A 27,874-nucleotide genomic window follows, 5' to 3' on the forward strand; every position below is an offset into this window, starting at 1 on the left:
CTTTTTCGTGTATAATCGGGAACATCTTTGATGCTATGGTCATCCTCTGACAAAAGCAGAAGTTACCATTTTTTTCATGCTATCAAGCTCTTCTTTGATTGTCATATGGGCAAAAGTATGTTTTGGTTTATATACCACGAATTTTTAAGGAGTAGTAAGCTGTCATTTCTGGAACTCCAAAATCTTGGTTTCATCAGGCAAATCACACTGACTAATTAGGAGTGGTCAGTTATAAAACCTCCACCATTAGGTGCCAATGCGACAAATTTGTTTTATCATACACAAGCCAATTATCCTTATTAAGCTTTACCAAAACCAAAACTCTCCACCTCCCATCCTGAATTCATGCACAGTGCAGACTAGGATGAAACAAGATGATGCAAGGAAAACCACAGGATTGAAGAGACTGCATCTCTTCTGAGTATTCAATGACATGAATATCAGCATCCATGGGCGTCTCTTGATTGATAAGCACTTTCTTCAAGGTGATTAATATATTCCTTGCTATTTTCCAATCCCAAACCTTATTATGCCCCAACCTAACCCCAAGAGAGGGAGACCAAGCCGGAGAATAGAAGGGAGGAGACATAAGTCAAAATAAACTACACAAACATATCTGGACTGCAAAAGGACAATAAAAGAGGAAAGCTATATTATACAGAAGCTAACAACATGCTACAATTCTTGTAGTAAAATTTGGCTAAAGCCATGAAACAGGTTACGATAACTTACAAGGAATTCTCAGAGTTAACGAGTACAAGCCTACAAGCTAGTATTTGGTAAATCATCAACACAAGATTCTACTAAGTTGCATACGAAGGGACACCAGGATCCAGTTTTGGCTGATACATTCACCTCCGAGCATGCGAGGCATCATATGTTCCCGTCCATGAAGGATTCCCAGCAGCCCCAGTAACAGCTCCTGCTACAGCTCCAACTCCATCAGGAGCACCTGCAGTGACGGAACCACCATACGGGATCATTCCCGGGGATATAGGCCCAGCACCCATCGGAACAGCAGGTCTTCCATAATTATCAACATATCCACCACTACCATGTACAGCAGGGGGGTAGAATGTATGTGGATTGATGTTGGGTCCACCATACGTGTAGGGAGCTACACAGACAGCAAGCATTATTGGCTAAAGGGATCACATTGGAACTTGAGAAAATAATAACTTGAGAGGATTTCAAAAAACAAACTTGCTACCATGTGCTCTCTTCTCGACATTGAACACCTCGGCACGCAATCTTTCCAGTTCTCCATGCATGCCCACCATTTCCTTCTCCATGATTCGCATTTTTTCCACTTTTGCTATGTTTAAACCTTTTTCGTACTCAAATGTCATTCTTTTGCCCCAAAAGAAAGAAATTTGAATTAAATGCTTGCACTAATATCAGTTAATGGGTGATACCGACCAGAATAAGAAAGCCCAATATGTAGTAATCAGAAGCAACATTACTTTCCTGTTCACCAGAAAATTATTTATAAAACACACACATATCAAGCACAAAGCAACAGTTTCCAAATCTAAAAAGAGATGCAGGGTGAAAAGCACAAGTGATTGTTTCCACGCTTTTCCTGTTACTAACAAGGATAAATCACGTTTCGAACTGAAATTAAGCTTTACCACAAAACATAGCATCAAGGATTTCTTAGTCCATAACACGTAAAGAAAAGCTCAGAAGTGAATGTTTCATCTCATCAAAAAGATGATATTAAAACAATATGAACAGTTGACTCCACTCACCGTAACCTTTGATGTTCTTTCCTTAAACTATCGAGTTCAGTATTCATTTCCGGTAATTTTTTGACATCAGCACAGGCTTTCTCCAGCTCCTGACTGGCCTTTTGTACTTGAGCAGTCAGCTCTTTTCTAGCTAATGCCAGGCTCCGTGCCTCAGAATGTGCTTGCTGCAAGTCCTTCTTTACACTCTCACCAGCTCTGATGTCAACTTCCATTTTTGCTATCTTTTCCAATAATACACGAATCTGGATATCACTCTCAGTCTGCATGCTTCTAATATGATCTGCAAGCTTCTGTATTTCTTGCTGAGCAGCAACAAGATCCTGCCTCAAAGCCCCATGGGAGGCTGCCAACCTATGATTATCCACAGCAAGCTGCTCAATTTCCGCTGCCTGAACAGCCAATCTATTATCTAAAAGCTCAGGAGGAGGAAGTGGTTCCATCGGACGATGGCCAGCAGGCAATGCACCATGATGAATGAAAGCAGGACCTGGTACAGAACGTCCTTCATGTGCTGATGGTATGTGTTTTCTCGAAGTCATTGGATTAAAAAAAAGCCTCCTCAAGTTAGGGAGGCAAAGTATAACTTTCTCCCCGAGACTATTTAGGATAAATTACCTGCAATATCTTTAGAAGATGAACAATAAGAAAAAGTAAGAATCTCTTCCAGGTTCCATCTAGAGAGAGAAACACTTAAAGATGTACCCAAAAAGCAAGAAGCAGATACAGGAGAGTACAAATTATTCAGCTATTCGAACATGCATCATAGGACAAAGTGCACTTGAACTCATGGAGAATAATTTGGAATTCATATTTTAGTACACAAATTGAAGTATTGAATAAATACTTTAAATAAAAGCAACAACAACAACTAAAGAAGTTAAACTACCATTGGCCAATATCTCATCTATTAGGTCAACATCAGACAAACGAGCATCATTTACTGGGATTAGGCAAAAGAACGTTGTAGTGCCAACTATAATCATAAATCAGAGTCAAATCATTCTGATTGTATAGAAAATTTTCCTACCAAAGTAACCAAGCCAGATGCCTTTTTCTTCCACGATAAGCTGACCAGACAAGAAAGCAGATCCATAATCATTTTCAAACTCAGAAACCACACAAAAATTCTTCCTTCTGTGTCCTAGTACAGTTAAGGCCTGGGATTCCTGAGCATACTTTCAGAGACTACCATTTTGGAACAACTATGTAGTCTCTTTTTTGGGTGTAGAATCAAGCCATTTAAAGAATCACCCCAACAAAACAGCATTTTCCCCACTGAGAAGTTGTTCGGTGATACTGTTAATTTAACAATTAGAATTCCAAGTTCTTTCCTGAGAATCAATAATTAGCATGGTCAAAACTCCATTATCTAGTATTTGTCCTATTACATGACAAGAAGTCCACCTAAATGAGCATAAGGATCTAGGCATTGAGCATTCTCCACCCTCATCGAAGTTCATAATAATGAAGAATTTACCATCACCATTATTGCATGATGATATAGTGTCTATGGAAATTTTTGCATTGTAGAAGTAACAAAGAAACGTTAAAGAAAATCACAAACTCTCTCTTTCAACGACTATTAATCATCATTTGTCACAAGATAGCAAGTAGCACATTAAAGCATGCCTCAAGCGTCATTAACATGTTAATATTCAGAAAGTTTTAATATGTTGATTATATGTTCAACACATGCCTTAACATGACTGCAGTGTAAAGATCCATATCCTACAATGAACCAGAATTTAAACGTACCATTTATAAAAGTTGCCACGTTTCACACATCAGCATCTATCAAGCCTAGTTGCCATGCTTCACACACTGCCATCCTGCTTTTAGCACACGATTCTACATTACCACAATTTCTTATTACCTAGACTTCTCAATGGCACTTCCTAAAGATAGTCAAAATATTTAAGATCGAACTTCGCTCATATTTCCCCGTAATCTGAATTTGTATCATACTTCCCAATAACCTAAAAGCAACCCAAAAAAAGTTTTAAAAAAATCAAAACTTTATCCACAGTGTCCTGCTTTTCACGAAATTATGCATCACCAGTATTCCCTAAATTTTTTTCCAAGAGCCCAGTGAAAAAGCTTAACATTGAAGATACCTCATACTTTCCTATAATCTAAGAACAACAGAAAATAATAATACAACAAAAAATGAAAAAAAAAAGGATCAAAACTGTATGTTTCTTGTGCTCCTCCTCTAATTTCAAACCAAAGCCACAATTGCAAATGATCAAGATATGCCTATTTCACAGAAGGATGCAGCAAAAAGCTGCTGTCTCTCCTGAGCAGTACTCCTCCCGCATGCATAACCAATCAATGATTAATGCAACACAAACCCACGTAAAAATCTCCTTTTAAGGCTAAAATCAAGTGTCCCTTTTCCTTTTGCCATTAGAATGACAATTTTACGCTAAAGAAACAAGAATTGAACCCTGAACCATGAAAATTTTTTTCAAGACAAATTTTGGTTTCTTTAAGCAAATCGAAACAAGCCCAGATAAAGAAAACTGAAAGCAAGTAATTACCTGTTCTCAGGACTGATAAATCGGAGGGTTCACTCCAACCAGAGCTCATGAATTGGGAAAAATTGCAGCATTAGGTACCAACTCTCGTGGAGCCATGCCCATCATCTAATTGCACTCAAATCGTGGACTCGGGTCACCCAATTGTGGGCTTTTCTAACTCAAAACACTTATGGCCTTTGACGGGATAATTAAACAGAGGGCAGGGACAGCCCAATAGGTGTTGGGTTGACGAACCCTGGAGTGTATTAAGAGTGGAAAGTAAAGAAATAGGTGTCATAAAATTTTGCAGTTTTTATTAGTATCTTCTAGAGCCCTATTAATTTTTTTAAAAAAAAAATTTTCCAACAGGGAGGATTTGAATTCAGAGTGGAATTCAGAGGATTTGAATTAAGAGTAAGGGGATTTGAATTCAGAACTTCTAATTATAAGATGGAAGTGGAATATTTTTTAATTTGGGTTAGTACATAATAATAATCCAATTTTTTGGATAGTTAATTTGTTCTTCTTTTTTTTTTATTTAAGTTTTTCTCACATTACACATTCTATTGGAAGGTACTTGTAAACTTTTACTTTTACAAAAATGTTTTCCTCCCATTGCAATTCCCGTTTGTGGATTAAAAAGTCAAAACCAAACGAATTGATATTGGAAAGACACTCTAGTAAGAGGATCATGAGAACATATGGAAGATACTCCTTCCTTCCCATTTTGATAGTCCTATTTTTCTTTTTCATCTGTCTTAAATTATAGTTCATTTTCTAATTGAAGAATGTAGTTATCTTTTAATTTCTCTAAAATACCCTTGTTCAATGTAGGTTGTTATTAGTATAAACTACTTTATTTAATATAGATTGTTAACCTACCCCATATAATACATTTAGATTTAATATAGTACTTTATTTAGGTTGTTATTAGAATGAGGATTCATTCTTTCTTGACCATCAATTCAAGTTTTTATGAATAATTAATATAAAGTTGTATTTTATTTAATGTGAGGGTATTTTAGAAAAATAGCAACCTAATTTTGTTTTTCCAACAAAATTAACTATTTTTTTTAAACTGTGTGAAAGAAAAACTAAGACTATCAAAATGGGACAGAGAAAGTAATATTTTCAAACTAAGGCTCATAAAAACTATTTCTTTTGCTTTGAAAACAAATTAAAGTAGAGGGTTAAAGATAGGCTTAAAGCTCTCACACCTAAGTGCAATGTTAAATGGCATTTCATGGATTCACTTAGTTCATGGGAAGGAGGAGTTAATTCATGATACTTCCAAGTGTACCATCTCTAAAAAAAAAAAATAAAAAAAAAATCTAACGGAGACATTTGAAACTACAAGCTGTTCAGCAATTAGACATCCATTTTCCAACCCCACTTACTTAGTGCGAAGAATTAGGGCCGGCAAGGAGTGGACGCCTGTCAAAATAAGCAAAATCCCTGGTGTTTCAACTGATTATATTAGCCACACAAAATGCTGCAATGCCATTCTTGAGTAACAAGTCAGCTCCTCCATTCGAAAAATCACCAAATGTTTCCTTTGTGCTTCACTGCTTAGTTTACACGTACTAAGGTTTCATCATTCATTGTAAAATGCACCAACTTTGTAGTTGGCTCACCAACAGCTATAAATAGCTGAAATTGCATGCAATTAGACATGTAGAAACTAAACCTTATTCTACTCGGAGGATTCTACCAGCACCTTGTAAGTTACAACCGCATCACCCTTGACCGACTTTGTCTATCATTTTCTAGCCACAAGACATAAAATTAGACGATCTTGATTAGCTATAGACTTTGGTTGTGAGAAATGGCACCAATCAAGTCCTTAGCATTAGTTGCATTTCTTCTTGCATGTTCTGCTCTTATATCTGAGTGCAGGGTGGCGAGGAAAGACTTGGGAGTGGATCTTGGTGGTGGTATAGGAGTTGGAGTCGGAGCAGGAATAGGGTTGGGCATAGGAGGAGGTAGTGGTGCGGGTTCCGGGGCTGGTTCAGGATCTGGTTCTGGTTCAGGTTCCCATTCTAGCTCGAGCTCATCATCAAGTTCATCAGCTTCTTCTTCAGGGTCGGGGTCTGGATCAAGTGCAGGATCAGAGGCGGGTTCATATGCAGGATCTAGAGCTGGGTCCGGGTCTGGATCAAGTGCAGGCTCCGAGGCTGGTTCATACGCAGGATCTAGAGCTGGATCTGCATCGGGGCAAGGACGTGGTCGTGGTTCAGGATCTGGTGCTGGGCATAATTAAAGACTCTAGCTTTGTTCAAGATTATTGAAGTGGAAGTGGCAGAGACTAAAGATTCTCATGCAAAGCCTACTAGTAACAGTAAAATTTGCAGCAAATAATTATCGTCTTGCATCTAAATAAATTATGAGTAGCACAACCGCTTATCTACCACCTATTGTAAAAGTAGATGTGTGTGTCTTGAACTCTTACTTCAGTTGTAATCATTAGTTATGGATTGTTTAACAGCTTCTTCTTTTTTTTTTTCCTCCAAGTTTATGTTACCTCATCTCGTACAACGTTAGTTTCTGTTGGTTTATTGTTCAATGAGGTTCTAATATACACCTGTTTAATTAGGCGTAATACCAGTTGATCAGATCTCAAAATAATCATCAAATAAAAAAATGATGAAATTAAACTATATGAGAAATAAAGCATGGAAGAAAAGAGGTGGAAGCTAGTTATAATTTGTTCAATTTTTCCCTAACTTCGTACTGCTATTTACAGGGCAGTCGTGAAAACGAGACTTCGGAAGACAAAAACAAGATACTTGGCCAATCTGGGAAAATGTATCACTTAGGTACTAGGGACAAGGGGAGGATACAGGACAATCCCAATAAGAAACAGAACAAATTCGGCTCCTGAATTTATGTTGTTGTCTTTTCAGTACCAGGAGACCTTAAAGATAAATCATAAATGTGCTTAAACCTAGTGCTCTTGGCATATTCTCCCATCGTGATCTTTATAATGATGGAGATCACTATGAGCTACACACATAAGGATATGTTTTCTGATAGAAGAACACTTGCTTCAGAACAGACCAGCGCAGGTATTAGTCATGACAGGAACTCACGTCTGAGAATATCTTGGAATATTATTAACTAGGTTTCGCAAGGAATCCTCCAATGATTAAAAAGTCGACACCAAAAAACAAAAAAAAAAAAAATCAGATTTAACAGGTGAACCGCACCCGAAAAAACAAAAAATAAACCAAGGCTCTGGCATATGCATTCGTCGTAGGTAAATTATTTGGGATAAACATGTACCACTTTTCTTGGGTGTCCAGGTCATCTGTTCTAGCAGTTTCTGAATCGTTTGATACTTCACCCCATACTATTTAGAAGTTAATTAGAGTATTATGCAGCCCCTTGTTTTTCTTTTAAAAGTGTAAATTTAATTAATTAATGTAATGATTTTAGTGACTTCCCACATCTTCTTGGTTTGGATGGTTATCTTTACTTGCAATATCAGGCAACACCAATATCAAGCAAGCCCCTACCTAGCTGGACAATCTATGGCCTTACTCTCAGTTCATTATTTTAACTGGTTATAGATTCTAATATTGGATTATTAATTTTTATGATGCTCTCGATTGTTTTTGCATTCTGATTATAGATTTTTTTTATCACCAAAAAAATTAAAATTTATAATCATTCAAAGAGTAGCATTACTTGTTCTGATTTTCTCTATAAATAATTTCTATAATCAGATTATATAAAATCTAAAGCAATCGAGAAGAAGGCCTATGTGTAGAATTTAGAAAACAAAGCCCGAATTGTTTTGTCTAGAACAGACAGTTTTTAACATATTTAAGAACATAAATGAAGGTAATCAAGTCTACATTTTCCCTCCCCTTCTTGAACTGATTGGAGTTTGTTTATCACTTTATCCCCATTATTAAGTGTGCCAAAATACTTCTAGATTATTGATCAATCAACTTCCGAAAAATCAACCCATAGCATGATATAACAAGCCAAATTAAGCATGTCAATTGACAAGCCTCCATCTGAGAGGTTGACTTTGCGCTAATCATTTTCAACGGATTGCTTCTCTTACTGCACCATTTATAGCACTATAAAGGCATTAGAAGGACAATTATTGATACTAATACCAATTGTTAATGGAATTGTTACACCTCACCCTCCATTCAGAAGTTCCTTACTTTATCATCAATTTTCAATTTATTTTCGGGGGAATAATCATCCAATCTCAAGGAAACGAGTTTGACAAACAATTATCCTTTTACATTGTTTAGTCCCTTTCCATAGCACATTTTTTCATCCTTAACTAAAAATATTAGTACTATTTAGTGCATGCAAATACATCAAAAACTCTCCACTACGTTAGTGGAATTGTGGGTCGGCAGTCGGCACCATAACATGATAAAATGGCCGTCGCACATGACACTCCCTACAGCTTTTGCATTCCATGCGTTAGCTTTTCTCGTCCACAAACCTTGCTTCGTTTTCGTTCAACGTAAAATCTTCATCTTCAACAGTATTCTCAATAATATAATTTATACAATTGTCCCCCACTTCTTTTCTTTTGCAAGTTTGGAACTTTTCTCACCAACTTTGCTTCTTGTACAACTATAAATACCTCAATTTTTGATGAATGTTAGCACCAGAAAACATCCAAGCATTAGTAGCTATAGACAAGAGAATTGTATCATTCACATTGTTTAGAAGCTAAATTGTAATTTTAGCCAAATTTAGCATTAAAGATGACTAAGTTGAAGGCATTGTTAGTTCTTGTTTGTTTGCTTATTTCAGCTCTCGCTATGGTGGCTGAAAGCCGAGTAGCGAGAAAGGACTTGGGTTTGGACTTGGGGTTACCCATAGGGGTAGGGATTGGAGCCGGAGTAGGGATTGGTTTAGGAGGTGGGAGTGGCTCAGGAGCTGGAGCTGGCGCAGGTTCTGGCTCAGGATCTAGTTCTAGTTCGAGTTCAAGTTCAAGTTCAAGCTCGAGTTCATCAGGTTCCGGTGGTGCAGGCTCAGAAGCTGGCTCGTCAGCAGGATCATATGCTGGATCAAGAGCTGGTTCGAGGTCAGGCTCTCGTGGTGGAGGCTCAGAAGCAGGCTCATCGGCAGGATCATCAGCCGGATCAAGAGCTGCTTCAGGATCAGGAGGCAGTCGAGGAGGAGGATCTGGCCGAGGGTCTGGTTCAGGCCATGGTGAAGGTTATGGCGAGGGTTCAGGAAACGGAGGTGGCCATGGTGAAGGAGGTGGATCTGGATCAGGTTATGGTGAAGGAAATGGAAAATGAATACATGTCAAATGCATATATGTTAAAGAAGGAAATAAAGTGGTAGTCATGCAGTACTTGGACTCGTGCATTTTGTTTTAGACCTTGTGTAACTAAGAATGATCATTGCCTGCACTTTAAGTAAATTGAAGAAAGTTGAATGGTGTCGTATGTTTTCTTCCGTTTGTAGTAAAATCTATGAAATCCCTAGCTACAAGGGTAACAGCAATAAAATTATTGTCATTTTGTCACTGTATCAGTCAATTTCAGTTAAACTCCCATGCATGTCAATTGCAATAAACTCGTTGAAGAGGGAAAAAATCGTTTTCCTTGTTACTGTTTAAGACAAAATACCGAGCATGGTCATAAATCTTTGTTTCTTGATACCCTACCAAAATATATGCTTACTTACTAAACATCTCTTTTATTCTCTGATGGTTTTCTTCATTCAGGTCCGTCCCCTTCTTCTGTTTCTATCGTTTCCTCACTCTTACACAAGAAATTACTAAAGTTTTTCTGAACTTTTAGTTTCATCAACATGCATATTCTTAGATATCAAACTAAGTTTTATCAAGTTTCTGTTTAGCAAGCCATTAGGAGATTTTAATTAATTAGGAGGATTTCACCCCTCTTGTGAAGGATGCTGTGAGTCTGAAAGAGTTTGAAAATGAAACTTAAACAAAATTCGAAAGTTCATTGAAACTCTTTGAGTGTCGAAATATGACTTTCTTTTGTATTAAGGAACGGTTAAATTATGAAAATAGTATGTGAACATTTTACTACGACTACGAGAGATGCAGTTGAAAAAAGAAAGCTAAATCCAAACTACGAGAACCGAAAATCAAAATCAATTTAGAATCCTGAGTTTCCAACATATCGTTATGGAATGTCAATTTACAAGTAGATAAATTGTTAAAACTATTATTCATCTTCAATAAAGAGTGACAGGGCGTTAAACCCTCTGATCAGTTGATTTTTTTTTTTTTTTTGTTTCGAACTTCTTATCTGGGAGGTAAACCATGTCAATGTGCTCGTTATGAGTGTCTTTTGTAAATTGGCATAGCATCATTCATTTTCTGAGAGATTGTTCAGAGTGAAACACCCTTATTATTATCTTTGACACCGGTTTTCAAATTTCTAGGTTTGTAAAGCAGTAGATGATTAATTCTTCTACGGACTATAAACTGGACTTAGCCATTTGCAAGGATCATGAGTCTTTTCACAGTCGAATTTGTTGGTCAGAAAAAAGGAAAGGAAAAGAAAAAGAAAAAACGTAAGGACGTTAATGGCTCTTTAAAGAGTACAACCGAACAGGTAAATAGCAAATGGAAGATAAAGCTAGCAAAACAAATGTTTTTTTTTTCTATATATATATATGTTCGTGTATATATATGAACTTATCTGCGTGAACTTTTTTTGAAAGAAAATGCTTTCTTGATAGAACACTATTATTGAAAGTATTTTTGTTTTGATAGGATACTATTTTTGATGACCATAATGAAGTAGAGACGTGATTTTGACTGGTGCTTAGCCACCACCGCATTTGAGTTTAATGGGTCAGCCTTTCACAATTCAAAGTGTAAATATATGGTTCCACTCATTGATTATCCTTTTAATGGCTGCTTATTTTGTCTTCATTCTTCGTGATTCTGAAGTATCTTATATGCTTGTGACAGCTCGTTATTCTCAAGTCCTATCCTACGTGACTACTGATTTGAGTAATTATTTTCCTAGCTGCGGCCTATGAGATTTTCTTTTTTCCTGCAATTTCCTAAATAAAGCAATTCTACCCTTATCACAAGTCTCATTAGCAATTTTAAGCAACATTGTAGCTTCTATAATCAGGGTAAACTATTACTTATGAATGTTCAACTATATACTTCTTTGCAAATTTTGTCCTCAATCGTTGTGTAAGCAGCTTATCGCCAGTCTCTCCTTTGTTAAATCTGGTTCTTAGATTCTTGTTTCTAGTTTTTCTGTTTTTACTTTTCACTAGTTTGCTCTTATTGTTAGTGAATATATATACACACATACATATACATATATATATGTGTGTATGTATATGTATGTGTATATATATATGTATGTGTGCATGTATGTATGTATTAGTGATGTTACAGTCCTCGAGGACATGGATATCTTGATCACGGCCAGAAAATTCGCACTATCAGTTCTTTTTCCACTTCGTTGCCTCAACCTTCTTTTGACAACTTAGTGCGCTAAAGACGAGCAAGATTGATTGGAAGAGTCTTGAATCTCACCATTTTTAGCACCACTTCTGCTACACTTTTGGAGGATGCCCTTCCACTCGTCAAAACTCTTCTCGCGTAAAACCTTTCTATACATAAGGTCGCGCCGTTATGGATTGGGAACTCTACACTGACAGCAAATTGAATCATTCATAAGTTGACTTCATTTCCAACACTCTACCTTGTTGATTCATCTCTATTTGCAATTTGCAAAGGAAGACTGTGCCTCGTACACAAGGAGCAAGGGCAGCTTCTTGTTCCTTGTACTGATTGAACAAGTTCTTGAATTACCAAGAGCTGCGGTGCCATTGATAGCTCATTTGGCTGTTATGGTTTCTGATGCCATCCTTTCTACTAGCAGACATCGGATGTGAACTTCTCACATAAGCAAATAGAAATTTAATGAATGTGGTGATGTAAACTTGAATTTAGATTTGTCATGGCTTAAGTTGATGAGTGTGGGTATCATGGTTTATAAATATATGCAGTGATTTCGAACTTGGAATAAAAATTGTCTGGGTAACGAAGCAGGCTTAATCTTGGAACAATTTCCATAAAGACTTGTATTTTTTTTCAGTTCCTGTAACTGAGTCAACAAATCCTTCTGCTTTCTACGGGTTCCATGTTACTTTTCGTTGTTCTCTTTTTCCTTCCAAACAAGAAGAAAAAGTTTTAGTTCCTTTGCCATGTAAGAAGACCGGCAGCATTTCAGTATTTCTCCCTGCAACGGTCGTTTGAAACATATTGAACGATTTCATCTACTAACTCTGCCCTTTTACCTGATGTGGCCAACAAAGGTATGGCAAAGGAGGAAAAAAAGCCATACCTAAATAAAATGAACCCAAAAAAATAGTAGCTGTCACTCGTAAATATACATACATTTTTTTTTATAATTATGTATTTCACAAAAGATTAACAAGTGAGCTTGACAATACGTACTCAATAAAGCTTGAAACCTGGACATACTTCTCTGATTGGCGGGTAATAGACCTTGAACACATTTACCATTTGCCTGGAAAGGACTTTCGGCTGAGCTTAGAACTACCTTCTTGTTGCTCAAGATCACCCTGTTTAAACAAACACAGCCAGATGTCATCAAGCTAGAATTCTATATATTCTCAACAAGTTCTTTGCCAATATGTAACCATGAATGATGTCCTTTCATCAAAAACTGAGGCTTAATCCAGAAGACGCACTTTTTATAGCTGCTACGCCAAGCAAATTCGAGGCTGCAAGCTCGTGGAGAGTAGGCATCATAATTATAGTTGTATTCATCGTTAATTATCATGTCCATTTATTTGGCTGCAATTTTAATAGTTGCGAGTTTATCAAGCCATCAATTATATTGATGCAACGTGCAGTGAAATAAGTACTTTACAGTACGTACGTGGGGGCCGAGAGAGAGAGTGGAGACTCTGCTAATATTCTCTATTAACTTGAAAGTGTTGTACTGTGACGTACTTTTTTTGGTTTAAGAAAAAATAATAAAACAACCCCAAGTACTATGGCGTATTAGTGTTGTATTTCCATGTCACAATATTACACTAACAGATTAAGAATTCAGTTCAGTTTTAATACTGAAAGGTGTTTCAAGAAAATTTATAATAAGCTTTTGTCACTAAATTTGCTAGAAGTGGAAGCCGATGACTTATAATTAGCAATGTTTAGAATGGCTTCCATTAATTGAAATCCATGATTTAAAGAAGTCGTGTATATATAGTTACCCATAGAATGTGAACTAATTGATTACCTGAAATTTTGAAATTGATTGACAGATTTAAATTGTAAATTCTTATGTGTAGGGTCAAATCATACGCAATAAATTGAGGGTTATTACAACTAGTCGAATAAGTTTAACAAGCAGGATGAGATGATGAGATATAAAATTTGTTCTAGCTATTACATATATATATTTTGTAAATGAATATAGTGAACCACAAATAGGTAACATCACGTCAATTTTTGCTGTTCTATAGATCAATAAGTGGCAATAGCATTTCCCATAGTTGTGTTTCTTAAGTTAAAAGTCAGTTAAGAAGTGTATTAGATTATTAGTAAAATAAAAAAAATCACAGTCTAAACCTAAATATTGACTTTTAATTGTTGCAACAGATGGGCAAATTCATTTGTCTAACAAAGTTTGAGTACAATTATAGTAGATTTTTCCTTCCTCTTTCTTTGTCCTTTGCTCTTCCTTCCATTCAATAAAGTCTCTCCTAGGTTATCCTAGTGAGAGTTTTCTTCTCTCCTAGGGTGTCCTATTGAGAGTTTTAGTCTCTCCGAAACTATCTTAGTGAGAGTTTTATTTAGTTTTGTTCTTTACTTTTTCAGATCTTGGAGTTTTTTTAGATCTATATGTTAGATCTACAATTTCTTCAGTCTTCTCATCAGATCTCACTTTCAGTTTTGAGCTTGAACCAGTTGGATAGCAGATCTGAGGGAATATTTCAGATTTGGATCAATCTCGGCAGATCTCACCATCTTTATTGGACCTTACAACTGTTGATTAGCAGATCTGACGATTACAGCATGCACAAAGAGAACTGCAGCGACTTTTTCTATGATGAAATGTTTTTCAAATTTATGGTACTTTTTAGATTTGTTCTTAATTTCTCAAATTTTATGTATTTGTTAAATTGTAGATCTATAATTTTAGTGCATGTTTATCTGCCATCAGGGCAGCAATGTATCTCAATTGTACTGGACGATTTCCAGTAATCCTTTAATGAAATATGTTTTATTATCAAAAAAAAAAAAACAAAGTTTGAGTACATAATAGAATTTTTTGAATATTGAGAGATGTATAGAATCTTCAAGGGAAGTGACTGATTAGCAATATATAAACTTAGCCGAAGTATCGATTAAGGATCACGGCCAGGTTGCTCATCCTGATAACCATATATTTATTAGATTGAGCAAATCATAATCCACATGCCCAACGGTTCATGCTTCTAATCAATTAAGAAAACAAAGTAATTATGAGGGAAAATTGTTCAAAACATCCCTCGTATTTAGTTAAATGAATTTTGCCGTCATTCACTTTAAAAATTGTAACTTTACCTCCCTTACAATATCAAGTCGGTAAAATTTAGTTCTGACATAAATTTTTTTATTAATTTTACTCTAACTTTATCATATGACTCATACATGATCATTTTCTTTGGAGCAAAAAGATTAAATCTCATTTGTAATTAAATAAATGATCTGATCTATATCCATTGTTACCTCTAAAAAAGTAGGATTGGCCAGAATCATATTAATTTTTTCCCATAAAAGTAAAATTTGATCCAATCTATATTCATTTTGATCACTAAAAAAGTGGAATCTGACCTTTTTGTACATCAAAGTAATTGTATGTAGATCACTTGATGATTTCAAACTAAAAAGTGATTAAAAACTTAGGTTGAAATCAAAATTTTACTAACTTGAATTTGTGAATAACGTATAATTAATATTTTAAAAATAAATGATAAAAAAAATTCATTTGATAAAATATGAGCGATATTTTCAACTATTGTTCCTGTACATAAGACAACCATTTTCATCGACAATAATGTTAGTACAGCGAAGCATTCACGTACTTGCACTCGACTGCCGTGTGTTGACGGAATCGATGAGTGGTCAAGCATTTCTTCGTTGAACAAAATAAAAGGGATCCAGTTCACAAGTCTTGAGTACAAATTAATGAGCGTGTTCATATGGTGGTGGGAACTCGATTTTCCTGTAGTATTATAATTGAAGTTGCTTGTTAGGTTTGGTCTAGTCAAAAACTCTTTACTTGCAAGCAAATACATGATAATTAATCTCACATTCTATCTTATTTTTTAAGATTAATTATTTTAATACCACCACCACACCCACCAACAATAATATATATCAATCCATTGACCGTTAACTGGGACAACATTTATTTAGAAGAACAATAGCCATTATTTGCTTTAGAAAACTCCGAGATAAATGAACATGGAGGCACCAAATGTTTGTGGCTTTGCTTTGGTACTCCACTCCACATCCATCTTACATACATAAGCATCTGTTAAACACAAAATAAGCCCTCTATCTTGCAAGTATTGCTGTAGCATGGACTTTTACCGTTTCTTTTGGTTAAATGGAGTTTGTGTCTAATCAATATTTTACATTGGTACCTGTGGCAAGAGCTAGTGAATAGAAAAAGGAACTTCAAAAAAACTCTACAAAAATGTGAAAATGAACACAATTTTAAGATTTTTTTTGGGTATTACAGACAAAGAATTCACAATAATGAGAGAGCAACACATATAAATTACGATTCAACGATATTACAAAATAACAGACAAATGGTGGGATAAATACTAACATATAGCTACAAAAACTTGCATATGTCGCGATTTAAATCTAGATTGAGATGATTTCAGATAAAATAATTTGCTTCACGAATTTCAATCTTTTTTTTTTATCTTTACAATAATTATCTCAAATAAATCATCCAAATAAACTCTTATTCAAACAAACCCCTAGATCTCTAAGTGTCGTTGAAACTTCTGGTCACTGGACGAAAACCTCATCGATACAAATATACATGTAAAAGAAGATAAAGAAAAAAATACATTTTGTTTAACATACATTATGTGAATGAATGGATATGCCTTGCATGTCCTGCAATAAAAGCATTTATGAATGTGTGCATTGAAATTAAGGGATCATGGATTGCCAGTGAATATAACCCCCCAAAACAAAAGCCATCAATTAATCCGTGGTACAGTTATAGCTGTAAAGCCAAAAGCTGGCAAAGAGTGCTGCAGACTACATAGTACCAACTATCACACTGTACGGAGGGGATGGATTAGAAATTAGCAGAAACTGTGATGAGGGAAAGGATAGAGAAGTCAAATGCAGAAAAGAGCACCGCCCATATACTCCAAACCTGGAGAAGTGGGGACCAACACCGCCTGGCATTTTCCGGTTCCGCGTTTTTCTCTGGTATCGTCTCTGTCCAGAGCCAGAAACCGGTCGCCTCGAGTGCTCCTTGTAATTAAGTAGTTTTGATTAAACTGAAATTTAAAAATAAAAATATGAAATTTAAATTCGTCAAGTTATTTGATTATTAAATATTAAATTAATATATTTAAATATATATATCACATTAAGTGATAAATTAATAATTTATCACTTATTATTTAGAACAAATTTTATTTAAAGAATTTAGTGTTACTTTTATGTCCTATTTTTTTTATTATCAAATATGTTTGAATATATTAAAATTTGAATTCATTGAATTTAAATATTAAATTACAAGCAGGGGCTTGATGTCACGGTTGACGCGGGATCAGCCAATGAGATGGCCCCATGTTGTAGTGATGATTGCCAGGAGCACCCAAATTTACAGAAACACCCCGTTGAATGAATGATTCCACTAAAAATGGTTTTTACAAATTAAACTTTCTTTTTTCTTTAAAAATAAAGTCTTTCTTTAGCTATTGCACTCTTTTGAGGAGTATTGCTAGAAAAATCGACAGCACAAATCACGACATGCCTGTACTACTTATAATTTAGGGAAGTAAGAGAAAAATCATATACAAATAGAGGAGATAAAAAAATATACAAAACTATGACATGAGCACACATCATATTGTAAATTATCATTCTATTTTAGTTACATGACGACAGTTGTTTGCGTAACTCCTTGACATGTTAAATAATAGTTTGAATTTTTGGGCAATTTTTTTTTTAATGTTTTTAGGATGTTGACCGGTGGATTATTAGAGAAAAATAATTTGATTGATATTTCTTTTCCATTTCACGCCTTCGAGAAACTGACGTATTCATCAGTTACCACGCCATGAGAATTTTTTAGAATTGAATAGATATGGCTATTCCAGAATTTATACCCTATATGTTGTTGATGAAAAAGAGTTGGGCAAATGAAAGGTGCAAGGCACTAAAGTTCTTCAAGTTTGTAAAGGAATAAAATAGCATGGAAGTTTTGATCTGCACTCAAAACTTTAAAAAGTAACAGACAAGTGACATTTGACGTCAAATTTCCTACTACCTAATTTTGATAAACTCTCTTTTTTATTTCCTTCAATTCCTCCAAGAAGAAGTCCAAAGGCATGTTGAGCATTTGGTTGGAACCCAATTATTTTTATCTCTCTCTCTCTTTGATAAGATCGAGTCAAGTGAAGATAACTATCTTTTATCTGGATGTCTATCCATGAACGTGAGGAAGTGATACATATTTAACAATCCGATTGAGATGGTGCAACTTATTTTTTGTAAAATTGCTAAATAGTCCCTGAAGTATTTAGCATATAATCTCAACCCTACAAACATTTGGAATTTTTTGCCAAATAAAGTTAAACATTGCAAACAAATTATAGGTAAAAGAAAATTAGGGGATATAAGCTTATCAATCAACCCTAGACTCCCCATTATGAAAAATTTGCAAGTTGGGTAGGAAAAAGAAATAATATCTAACATCTCAATTCTCATATATGAAGTTTTAGCAGATATTGAAGTTGATTTGAAATGGATTGTTGAAGGCCTTTACATATGTTCAATTCCAGAGTATACCAATTGGCTATATGAAGGTGGTGGAGGGGTTTTTTTTTTGGTAAGAACATGCCTAAAGGAACAAATTGGACTCAAATAGAAAGAAGTTGGGGGCGGAAGGATGTATGAACAAAAGCTTTAGGACTAAGTAAAAAATCAGGGAATACTTTAAGACAAATTTAACCATTTGGCCAAAATATGATAGGATCCTAAAAGATCTTTTGGGATTGGAGCCGTTTATTGAGAAGTACTTCACTTAATAGAGATTTTTAATAAAAGTGCTTATTAAGTGTTTAAACACTTTTAACTATATTGTTTACATACATTATTCAATAAGTACTTATTGTATTGGACAATATGTAATTTTAAATAACTAAATTTGTTAAAATATAGGATAAAATAATACATTTATTTACTTCATAATATAGGATAAAATAATTAAATTTAATGTTTTATTTTTTAAAACACAAAAATTATTCCAAAAGTACCAAATTTTAGCTTGCTAGAAGCCTAGAAGTGCTTTTAACACCAAACATCTCAAAAGTTTTATGGAATTATGTTTACCAACCATCTCAAAAAGTGTTTTTAGCAATAAAATGTGCTTTTTTTTTTATAAAAAATACCGTAACTCCAAAAGTTCTTTTATGAGATCATATTTTTAGAAGTGTTTTTTTAACCAAAGCACCACAACGCAAATGAGGCCTAAATCTTCTACGAAGTATCAAATCTATGAGAAGTGTTTTGAAAGTCTTCAAGTGACATCTTAAATAAATAATGAAAATTACGAACTTGACAATCACAGGCCGCAAAAGTCCAAGCTCAAATTTGTCAATCACTGACTTTAAGTAAATTTTTAACTAAAAATTGTCAATTTACTTACTTTAAGTGAATGCTTAGCTCAAAATAATTCCATATACATACGTATAAAACACCAAAAAAAAAAGAAAAAAGAAATGAAATTTACACATAGTGTGAACTTGAGCCAAGTAAGAATTTAATTTACACATAAACGTGTATACTTTGCCAAGTGGAGCTTATTTAGAAACAGTCTAGTCTTAGGTGTTAAATTTTCCAAATACAGTTTAAATACAAGAATTTTGTGTGTAAATTAAGTAACGGACTCTCACGTCATCAACAAATAACTAATAACGAATAACAGAAAATGTTAGAATTTTTCTAATGGATGCTCTATAACATATCTAATATTCACCTAATATATCGTATATATATACATATTAATAATTATTATTTTTCCTTGAATTTATAGAATTAATCTTTCTTACACTGACAGTGTGACAGTGTATACACTTTCAGCGTTAGATGAATGATAATTATGCAAAATTTGAATTTGAAATTCGACTTTTGCATACATGTCATGAATCCAATGGTGATATTGTATACACTTTCAGTGTATATAAGATTTACTCAAATTTATATATTTTTTCTATTTAATCTTATCTACCCTTTATTATATTTATTTACTTTTTAATTAATCCCTTAAGGTACCCGTTGTACATGCTCTTTTTATACGTAATTATGTGTCTCAAACAACCACACATATTTCCTTTAGCAGAAAATTCCCCCCAACATTTTCAATCATTGTAGCGCGTACAGCCGTAGTCCCAACAGCTAGTCTTTGCAGTAATACACTTGTACAACACACAGAACACACACTGATCATTACTTTCTTGTCATCCTAATAGTCAAATCCATTACAGCGTTACAACACAGTCAATGCACTGCTATCTTTACTCGTTCTCACACATTTTCGCTTTTTCAATTTAACCGTGTAAACCAAATGCTACAACTAATATATATTAATATATGTACGCCTTGTACACCAATAAATTTAGTATATTTTAAAATGGGTAAAAAAATTTTAAGTTTGTTTAATTATTTTACCAATTCAAAGGTCATGTCTCCAACTACTCAGTTAAAAAAATTCAAAAAAAAGTAATTATTGTCACGAGTTAGTCAATAACCATTAACGAGTAGTTAGTATATCTTTGTAAGTGTGCTTCGCATAAATATTAACATATATACATCAAATTATTTTAGTAGTTTTTCTAAAACAAATGTAAAAATTGCTCATTTAACTATTTTACCAAATCAAGTTGTCTTATCTCCAGCAACAAAATAAGAAATTCAAAAGGTAATTCCAGCCAATTACCCTTGTTTGGATTGTGATTTTTTTTGTAAAAAGAATTTTATGTTTTTTGTAAATATATTTTTCAATCATTTTTTTACATCACATTCATCAAACCGTTAGAGTATATTTTTTTTTTATAAAACTTCTAAAAATAGCAATCAAAACGGACATAACCATAAAATATTTCATTTGCTTTTTGAGAAAAATATAGCAATTAAGTTTATTTAATTTATGTTATCAATTAAACCGTCATGTTTCTAATGACTAAACTAAGAAATTCAAGAAGGCAGATCAGTCAGATCGCAGATTACCTACAAAACAAGCCCATAACCTCATGAATATTCTGAGAATATTTTCGTCATGTTTTACTTAATATAAAAATATGCCTGATAATGATAAATTTTTTTTTTGAAGGACTGATAATGATAAATTGAGCTCGAAAAGAATTCTTTTTTTGTAAACGCCATAAGATGATAATCATAGTGGCTTGACGTCATAATCTTTATTATTATCATCTTAATTCACACGTCCATTATGTATATAAGTTGTCACGTACATCATATATGCATTCTTACGTATAATATACCATCCTCTCCGTAGGGGGGAAAAGTAATCCCAAATCTAAAATACGGCTTCTGTTCCCCTGCTCCCCGTCCCTTCCTTTCGTCGAAATTCCTTCACTGATTGGCTGTCCTCTGTGGCTGTCCCATTCCCCACTGACCCTTTTCCCTCTCTTCGGAATGAGATCCTACGCAAATACCTTCCCATACCAAAAATGAAAAAACCAACAATATAATAAAAAGAAAGAAAAAAATAAATAAAAAAGAAAAGTTTCTCATTTGCCATTTCTCATTTTCCAGTTCGATTAGTTTATTTCCTCCCTCGCATCCAGCCGTCCTTCCTTTAACGCGTTCACGCGTAGACTTGTCTCCTGCTTTTGTGGTCTCCCACTATATATATCTCACCACCATCCCCCTCCCCTCCTTAGCAGGTGCAGGCCTTTCTTCTCCGCCATCTCTGCATCTGTTAAAAATTTTTGGCTTTTTTTTTTCAAGAAAATACAATAATCCCATATTCACTTCCATTTCTCTTGATTCCAGCAAAAATATTTCGAGAAAAAAAAATCTTTTTCTGCCACTATATTCCTGTTGATAACAAATAAATAGTTAGCAAGAAACAAATAATGCCGTCATTGGAGGAAGAACTTTTCCCATCAACGCCGGGGAAGTTCAAGGATAGAGGAGGAGCCCATAGCATGAACCGGCAGTTCTACAGATGTTTCGCTTCGACGAGTACCATGTTCTTATGGGCTCTTTTCTTGATTGCTCTGACTGCGTCGTACTTGAGTTTCCAATCTTTCGTGGACTCCGGCTCCCGTTATTTCTCCTCCGCTTGGGGTGGCCACCATTGGGAGAAACAAGTTAAGAGCTCTGCCCAGATCCACCGGGCCAACGGGTTTTCCGTTCTCGTCACAGGTGCAGCCGGTTTCGTCGGGTCCCACGTCTCCCTCGCTTTAAAGAAACGGGGAGACGGCGTCGTTGGGTTCGACAACTTCAACAACTACTACGACCCGTCGTTGAAGAAGGCCAGAAAAGCGCTTTTAAACTCGCACAACGTTTTTATCGTGGAGGGAGATGTAAACGACGCTAAGTTGATAGCGAAGCTCTTCGACATTGTGGAGTTTACCCACGTGATGCATTTGGCGGCTCAAGCCGGCGTCCGATACGCCATGGAGAATCCTCATTCTTATGTTCATAGCAATATAGCCGGCTTGGTCACCCTTTTAGAGGCTTGCAAGAACGCCGATCCTCAGCCGGCTATTGTTTGGGCCAGCTCCAGTTCTGTTTACGGGTTGAATGAAGACGTTCCGTTTTCCGAATCGGATCGTACTGACAGACCCGCTTCTCTCTACGCCGCAACCAAGAAGTCCGGTGAAGCTATTACGCACACGTACAATCATATCTACGGGTTGAGCATTACCGGGTTGAGGTTTTTCACGGTTTACGGGCCCTGGGGAAGACCCGACATGGCGTACTTCTCTTTTACCAAGGGTATCCTGCAAGGTAAACCGATTACGATCTACCGGGGCAAGAACCGGGTCGACTTGGCCCGGGACTTTACGTACATTGATGACGTGGTGAAAGGGTGCGTGGCGTCGTTGGACACTGCCAAGAAGAGTACCGGGTCGGGTGGAAAGAAACGGGGCCCGGCTCAGTATCGGATCTTCAACTTGGGGAACACGTCGCCGGTGACGGTGCCGATGATGGTGGGGATACTGGAGAGGCATCTCAAGGTTAAGGCTAAGAAGAATTACGTGGATATGCCTGGAAACGGTGACGTTCCGTTCACTCATGCGAATATAAGCTTGGCCCGGAGAGAACTCGGGTATAAGCCCACAACCGATTTACAAACCGGGTTGAAGAAATTTGTTAAGTGGTATCTCGCATTTTACGGCCACAATCATGGCAAGTCTGTAAAGCTATGACAGGAGTAAAATTCTTTTCAATTTTTTTTTTTGGAAAAATTTTCCTGCTGTATTGTAGTTTTTTTTTTTTTTTTACCTCCTTTTTAATTCTTCTTGTCACGGGAAGAAGAAAGGAATGGAAATGGATAATCCATGTAAGCAGGATAAAAGGAAAAGAAAGAAAAGAAAAGATGAATAGTAGTTACGTTATTCTTTTCTTGAGGAAGAGGAGAGGTGAAGATTGACTCCTTTTTCCTCGGTTAGAGCTGCCGGTACTTTTTCTCTGTTTTTTTTTCCCTCTGTAAAGGATAACAAATTTCACATTTTGGCTGGCCCAGATTTTGCTTTTTGATCCTTTTTCTCTTTATTATTTCTATTTCTGAAATTTACTAACTCAATGATTTAATGCACAGCTTTTTAACTGAACATGATTCCTCATTTTATCTCAGTTTGATTTGGATTCTTGAATTATTTTACTATAATTGCGGCGGAAAGTTGGCTTTCTATATGTTCTCTCATGCATGTGTGGCCTCCTCTACTATATTAGTTTGAATTTTCATTTTGGCTGAAAATAATAAGTTGTAAAGATTTCTGGATCATAATTGAGCTTGATTGTTTGTTGTTGAATAGCTACTCCTAACTAAGTAGAGGCAGTTTGTTTGCTTACGTATGTTGACACCCTTTGTTTAATTAAACACTTCATTAAATAGAATTTTGAAGAACAAGCAACTATGCTTAATTATCGCAATAGGGAAAAGTTTTTAGAGTTTTTTTCACTGAATTTAATTCAGGATTCATTTGAATCCTGAGTGTTATAGTTGGACAGTTTATCCGTACTTTTGAAGAATAAACAACTATGTTTAATGTGTCGTTAAAATAGTTTACTTATAATAGTTAGGGAGGAGTCTGAGGAGAGTTTTTAGAGTTTTTTTCATTAAATTTAATTCAGGTTTTGAATCGTGAGTATTATAATTGGGATAGTTTATTCATAAATTTGCATGTAGTGTTTTGGTACTTGGGGTTCGATTTAGAGTAAAGTGTTAGTTTAAAGTAAAAGTAAAGTGTAAAAATCAACCACATCTCTAGTATGATGATGGGAATAATTTAAAATTAACAGACATATAATTTTGATAGTAACAGGTTGGATAATTTTTCATTGATCTCAAGGCGGTCAATCAACATTAAATTCAGAGTTAAAAAAAAAAAAAGAATTAACCATATTCAATCACAATTATCAAACAAAGGTAGGGTAGCGTAGCGTGGCCGTGGCGTGACGGTTTGTTTTTTTTTTTTTATTATCAAAGAAAAGATCAAAAGAAAAGAATTCCTTTTTCGTAATTGGGGAGATTAGATTAGGTCAGAAAGAATTTTCTAAGGTCGAAAGAGAAAGCTCCATCCTCCCATCAGTCGTCACAGCAAAAGAGACCGACAGCTAAGTTTGGATTGCATTAGGCCTTACGACAGCTGAGCAAGGAGAAAAAGAGGGAAAGATACCGTGAAAGACGGGTGTATGCAAAAGGGTCCCACACCATGTGACTGATGTGTAGGCTTCTCTTTATCTCAGCCGTTGGATTGGATGAAAACTGGGGTCTGCGTCACATCCAAGGGTCCAACTGTAAAGGTTTTTAAAGAAACGAGCTGAGTAATTGATTGTTTTGTTGATGATGGATGATGATGCTCTTCTAGCTCGTGGCTTTTTCTTGCCGACACTTGTGGTAGATTTGGTTATTTGATCGGCTGTTAATTTTCTTCATTTTCATCTCAGAAATTGTCATCTCCAAGATTTGATACCAAAAACAAGTGAGTAGTAAATAGTAAATAAGAGGTGTTCTTGTCCTAAAGTTTTGATAAGTTAAAATGATAGAAGCAAATAAATAATAAATCAAAATAATATATTCATCTCGTATATCAAACTATATATGATTGCGATTGATACGCATAAATCTAGCATATCTTCTTATAAATTACTTTTTTGTTTTGTTGTCAATACACATTTTTGTTTCTTCTTTCTTTTGCGAGTAGGGTGTGAGTCAAGTACTGATTTTTGTACTATTCTTTTGTAGCTGGAGTATTGAGATTTGGCCATTGCAGTGTCCTTATCAACTAATTATTTATTCAGCTAACAGGTGTTAAATGTCGCACCTCTTCGATTGGAATTATAGTAAGTAATGGATATGATGCATACAAAGCGTGGCAAAAACCTAATTATGTCACCTAAGAAACTTGGAATTTATGTCCATTCAACGCAGACTTTGCCTCCACCGACAGTTTGTGATGGTCCCTCGTGTCGATGGTTTTTAGTTCTTTGAAAAATAATTGTGCACGCTACCACTATATTACAACTTTCGTCTTTTGCCAATAATGAAAATCATGTAACTGAGAGTTTAAAGATCATGAAAATCATGTAACTGAGAGTTTAAAGATCATGAAAATCATATAACTGAGTAACTTTAACCATTAAATTTGGGTTAAAGAACTGGGGTAAGTAAAAGGGAGGATAGCAGGGATGGGATAGGCTTAGCCTCTTATTGGCCAAAGATGACCCCTACCCCTACTAAAATAGTCCAAATCTTACTACTATATTGGCCAAAGATAACCGATGGTCTATAACCCATACATTGATACAGATGATCTACAAGTAGTGATAGAGTATTACTTGAAATAATTACTATAATACTTTTTGTGATGTGATGTACGTGAGATAAAAAGTAATTGGAAATATAAGAAGGTGAATTGAGAAATGTGTTTATGATGCAAACGAAATATTATTTGGGATAATTTGACAATCCAAACACACTCTTAGATTATCTACGATGATCTACAAGTAGTGACATAGATGATCTACAAGTACCAAGCAAATATTTAAGTCTCGATCCCTCTGATGGATACTCATAGTGCATTCGTTAAAATATATTTCATATTTCATATTTTTAAAAATATAATATTAGCTTGGAAAAGTAAATAAATATAAGAGAGAGTAGATAAGATTAAATAGAAAAATTATATAAATGTGAGGGAGAATAATAATTATTAGTGTATGTGTATATATATGATAGGTTAGGTGGATGTTACATATCGTTCAAAAAATCCTAATATAGGACTCAGAATAAACCAGGGTTTTTTTCTTTTTTGTTAAGATTGGACGAGAATATGAATAAGCGAGAATATGTTTGTGTGTGTGTGTGTGTGTTTTTTTTTTTTTAAAGATTGGACGAGAATATGGTTGGTTTAGACTCAACATACCATTTGAACAAATCATAAATAAAGACAATGCAAAGAACATGTCAAGCTGCCTAATTCATCAACTAAAACTCAATTAACTTTCTTCCTGACGATTTCTTGTCACGTAAGGTTCGTACAATTTGAATTGGTAAAAAACAATTTGTAATTGCAAACATAATAAATAATAATTATGCACGCAATCAGATCAAAGTCATAAGTCCTACGTATGTAGTAATTATATCGAGGAACTTCTCAAGTAAACAAATACGAAATAGATCAATGCTCGCGAATGGAATGACGTGTACCTACAAGAAGTATGTAATTAATTTGAAGCTGGCAAAGAATATTAAGCAAATGGCTAAATCTAGAAAGACGGATACCGCACTGACTGAAATTAACATTTAACGTAGTAAATGCCACAAAAAAGAAAACAAGTTATGGTTTTGTTTTAAAAAACAAAGTTAGGGTTTTGTTTTATTGCGCATGTTTTGTTGCATGAGCTTCCGTTGATTCCGTTGATTAGTTCGGTTGGGTGACTCTAAATCATCTGCACTTGCTTCAGATCCCCATATATGTTCGATTTAGCAGATGCTAGACGGCAAATTTTGCCTCGCGAAATTTGTCTCTGTGTGTGTGGTGGAGGGAGTTTTTAGTAGGGGTGTCAATCGGATTTTCTGAGTCTGAATTTTGATAAGTTCAAATTCGGTTCACAAATTATATAGATTTTTGGGTTTTGGACTTTTGGATTTTGGATTCAAATTAAAAAGTTCATGATCAATTCACACTATTATATGAGTTTCGAACTCAAATCGGAATCGATCCAAACTTATAATTAAATACACAATTATATATAATATATATTTTATAATTATAAATTGTTATCATTTTATGTCATAAATATGTATAATTATAAATTATAGATATTATTATAAATATATTATGGATTAATTTTTTATACACTGACAGTGTATACACCATCACCATTAGATACATGACAACTCATCTGAATATAAAATTAAAATTAAAATTTTGCTCATGTGTCATACATCCAACCGTAATAGTGTATACGCTGTCAGTGTATGTAAGATTTACTCATATATTATAGGATTAATCTTTCCTATACTGATACTAGTGTGTATACACCATCAACATTGAATGAATGACAATTATACAAAATTTAAATTTGAAATTCAACTTTTGCACATGTGTTATAAATCCAATGGTGATAATGTATACACTTTCAGTGTATATAAGATTTACTCTATATTATATATATAATTATACTCATGTATGGACTGGATCTTAATTGATTCTGAGCCTAGTATGACACAAATTTGGCTCACATCTTATTTGGGTATAATATTTAGGCCCAAAATTTGCCCTGTCTAATTACAACTTAGGCTTAGTGTATTTTTTCGGGCCAAACGGGCCAGACTCAAGCTAGTCCGGTCATATTGGCTGCCCAGGCTTTTTGGGGTAGACCCCTTCAGAGAGCTACTCACTCCCGAACCTTTTCTTCTTATATTTTTGGGGTCAAATTGATTCATGATTTTCGTTTGGTTTGAACATAATATTGATACAATTATTGGTTTATTCCGCTCCATCTTTTACTTTATACCAAACACGTCATGCCATATCCAACCTCTACCATATGCAATTAACTCATCATGTTGGAATAATATTATTTTGAAAAAGTTTTTTTTTAGTTCAGTCAATCTGTTTTTTTACTAC

General features: G+C 34.9%; 4 protein-coding genes across 7 annotated transcripts; 3 read left to right on the forward strand and 1 right to left on the reverse strand.

The window, feature by feature from the left end:
• Positions 1–622: 622 nt before the first annotated feature.
• Positions 623–4,421, reverse strand: LOC113776434 (protein FLX-like 4). Of its 4 annotated transcripts, none has more exons than XM_027321587.1 (5): positions 4,292–4,421; positions 3,507–3,580; positions 1,752–2,375; positions 1,211–1,350; positions 623–1,117 (listed from the first exon to the last, which is right to left on the reverse strand). In XM_027321587.1, the coding sequence occupies exons 3-5, from the start codon at positions 2,288–2,290 to the stop codon at positions 852–854; spliced, it is 945 nt and encodes a 314-aa protein (XP_027177388.1). In that variant the 5' UTR covers positions 2,291–2,375; positions 3,507–3,580; positions 4,292–4,421; the 3' UTR covers positions 623–851. The 4 variants fall into 4 exon arrangements, with proteins under 4 accessions (XP_027177388.1, XP_027177389.1, XP_027177390.1 ...); XM_027321588.1 differs by having other exon boundaries at positions 3,507–3,599; XM_027321589.1 differs by lacking the exon at positions 3,507–3,580 and having other exon boundaries at positions 1,752–2,366.
• Positions 4,422–5,975: 1,554 nt separating this feature from the next.
• LOC113776107 (glycine-rich protein 5-like) lies at positions 5,976–6,764 on the forward strand. Its single transcript, XM_027321189.1, has one exon. It carries the CDS (start codon positions 6,096–6,098, stop codon positions 6,528–6,530), a length of 435 nt encoding a protein of 144 aa, XP_027176990.1. The 5' UTR covers positions 5,976–6,095; the 3' UTR covers positions 6,531–6,764.
• A 2,133-nt stretch (positions 6,765–8,897) lies between these two features.
• On the forward strand, positions 8,898–9,787 carry LOC113774663 (glycine-rich cell wall structural protein 2-like). Its single transcript, XM_027319260.1, has one exon. It carries the CDS (start codon positions 9,010–9,012, stop codon positions 9,550–9,552), a length of 543 nt encoding a protein of 180 aa, XP_027175061.1. The 5' UTR covers positions 8,898–9,009; the 3' UTR covers positions 9,553–9,787.
• Positions 9,788–21,435: 11,648 nt separating this feature from the next.
• LOC113774777 (UDP-glucuronate 4-epimerase 1) lies at positions 21,436–23,273 on the forward strand. The gene has a single exon (XM_027319395.1). The coding sequence runs from the start codon at positions 21,641–21,643 to the stop codon at positions 22,940–22,942; it is 1,302 nt and encodes a 433-aa protein (XP_027175196.1). The 5' UTR covers positions 21,436–21,640; the 3' UTR covers positions 22,943–23,273.
• The last annotated feature ends 4,601 nt before the right edge of the window (positions 23,274–27,874 follow it).

This window comes from Coffea eugenioides, chromosome 6 (genome assembly GCF_003713205.1).
Source record: "Coffea eugenioides isolate CCC68of chromosome 6, Ceug_1.0, whole genome shotgun sequence".
Classification (NCBI taxonomy): Eukaryota; Viridiplantae; Streptophyta; class Magnoliopsida; order Gentianales; family Rubiaceae; genus Coffea; species Coffea eugenioides.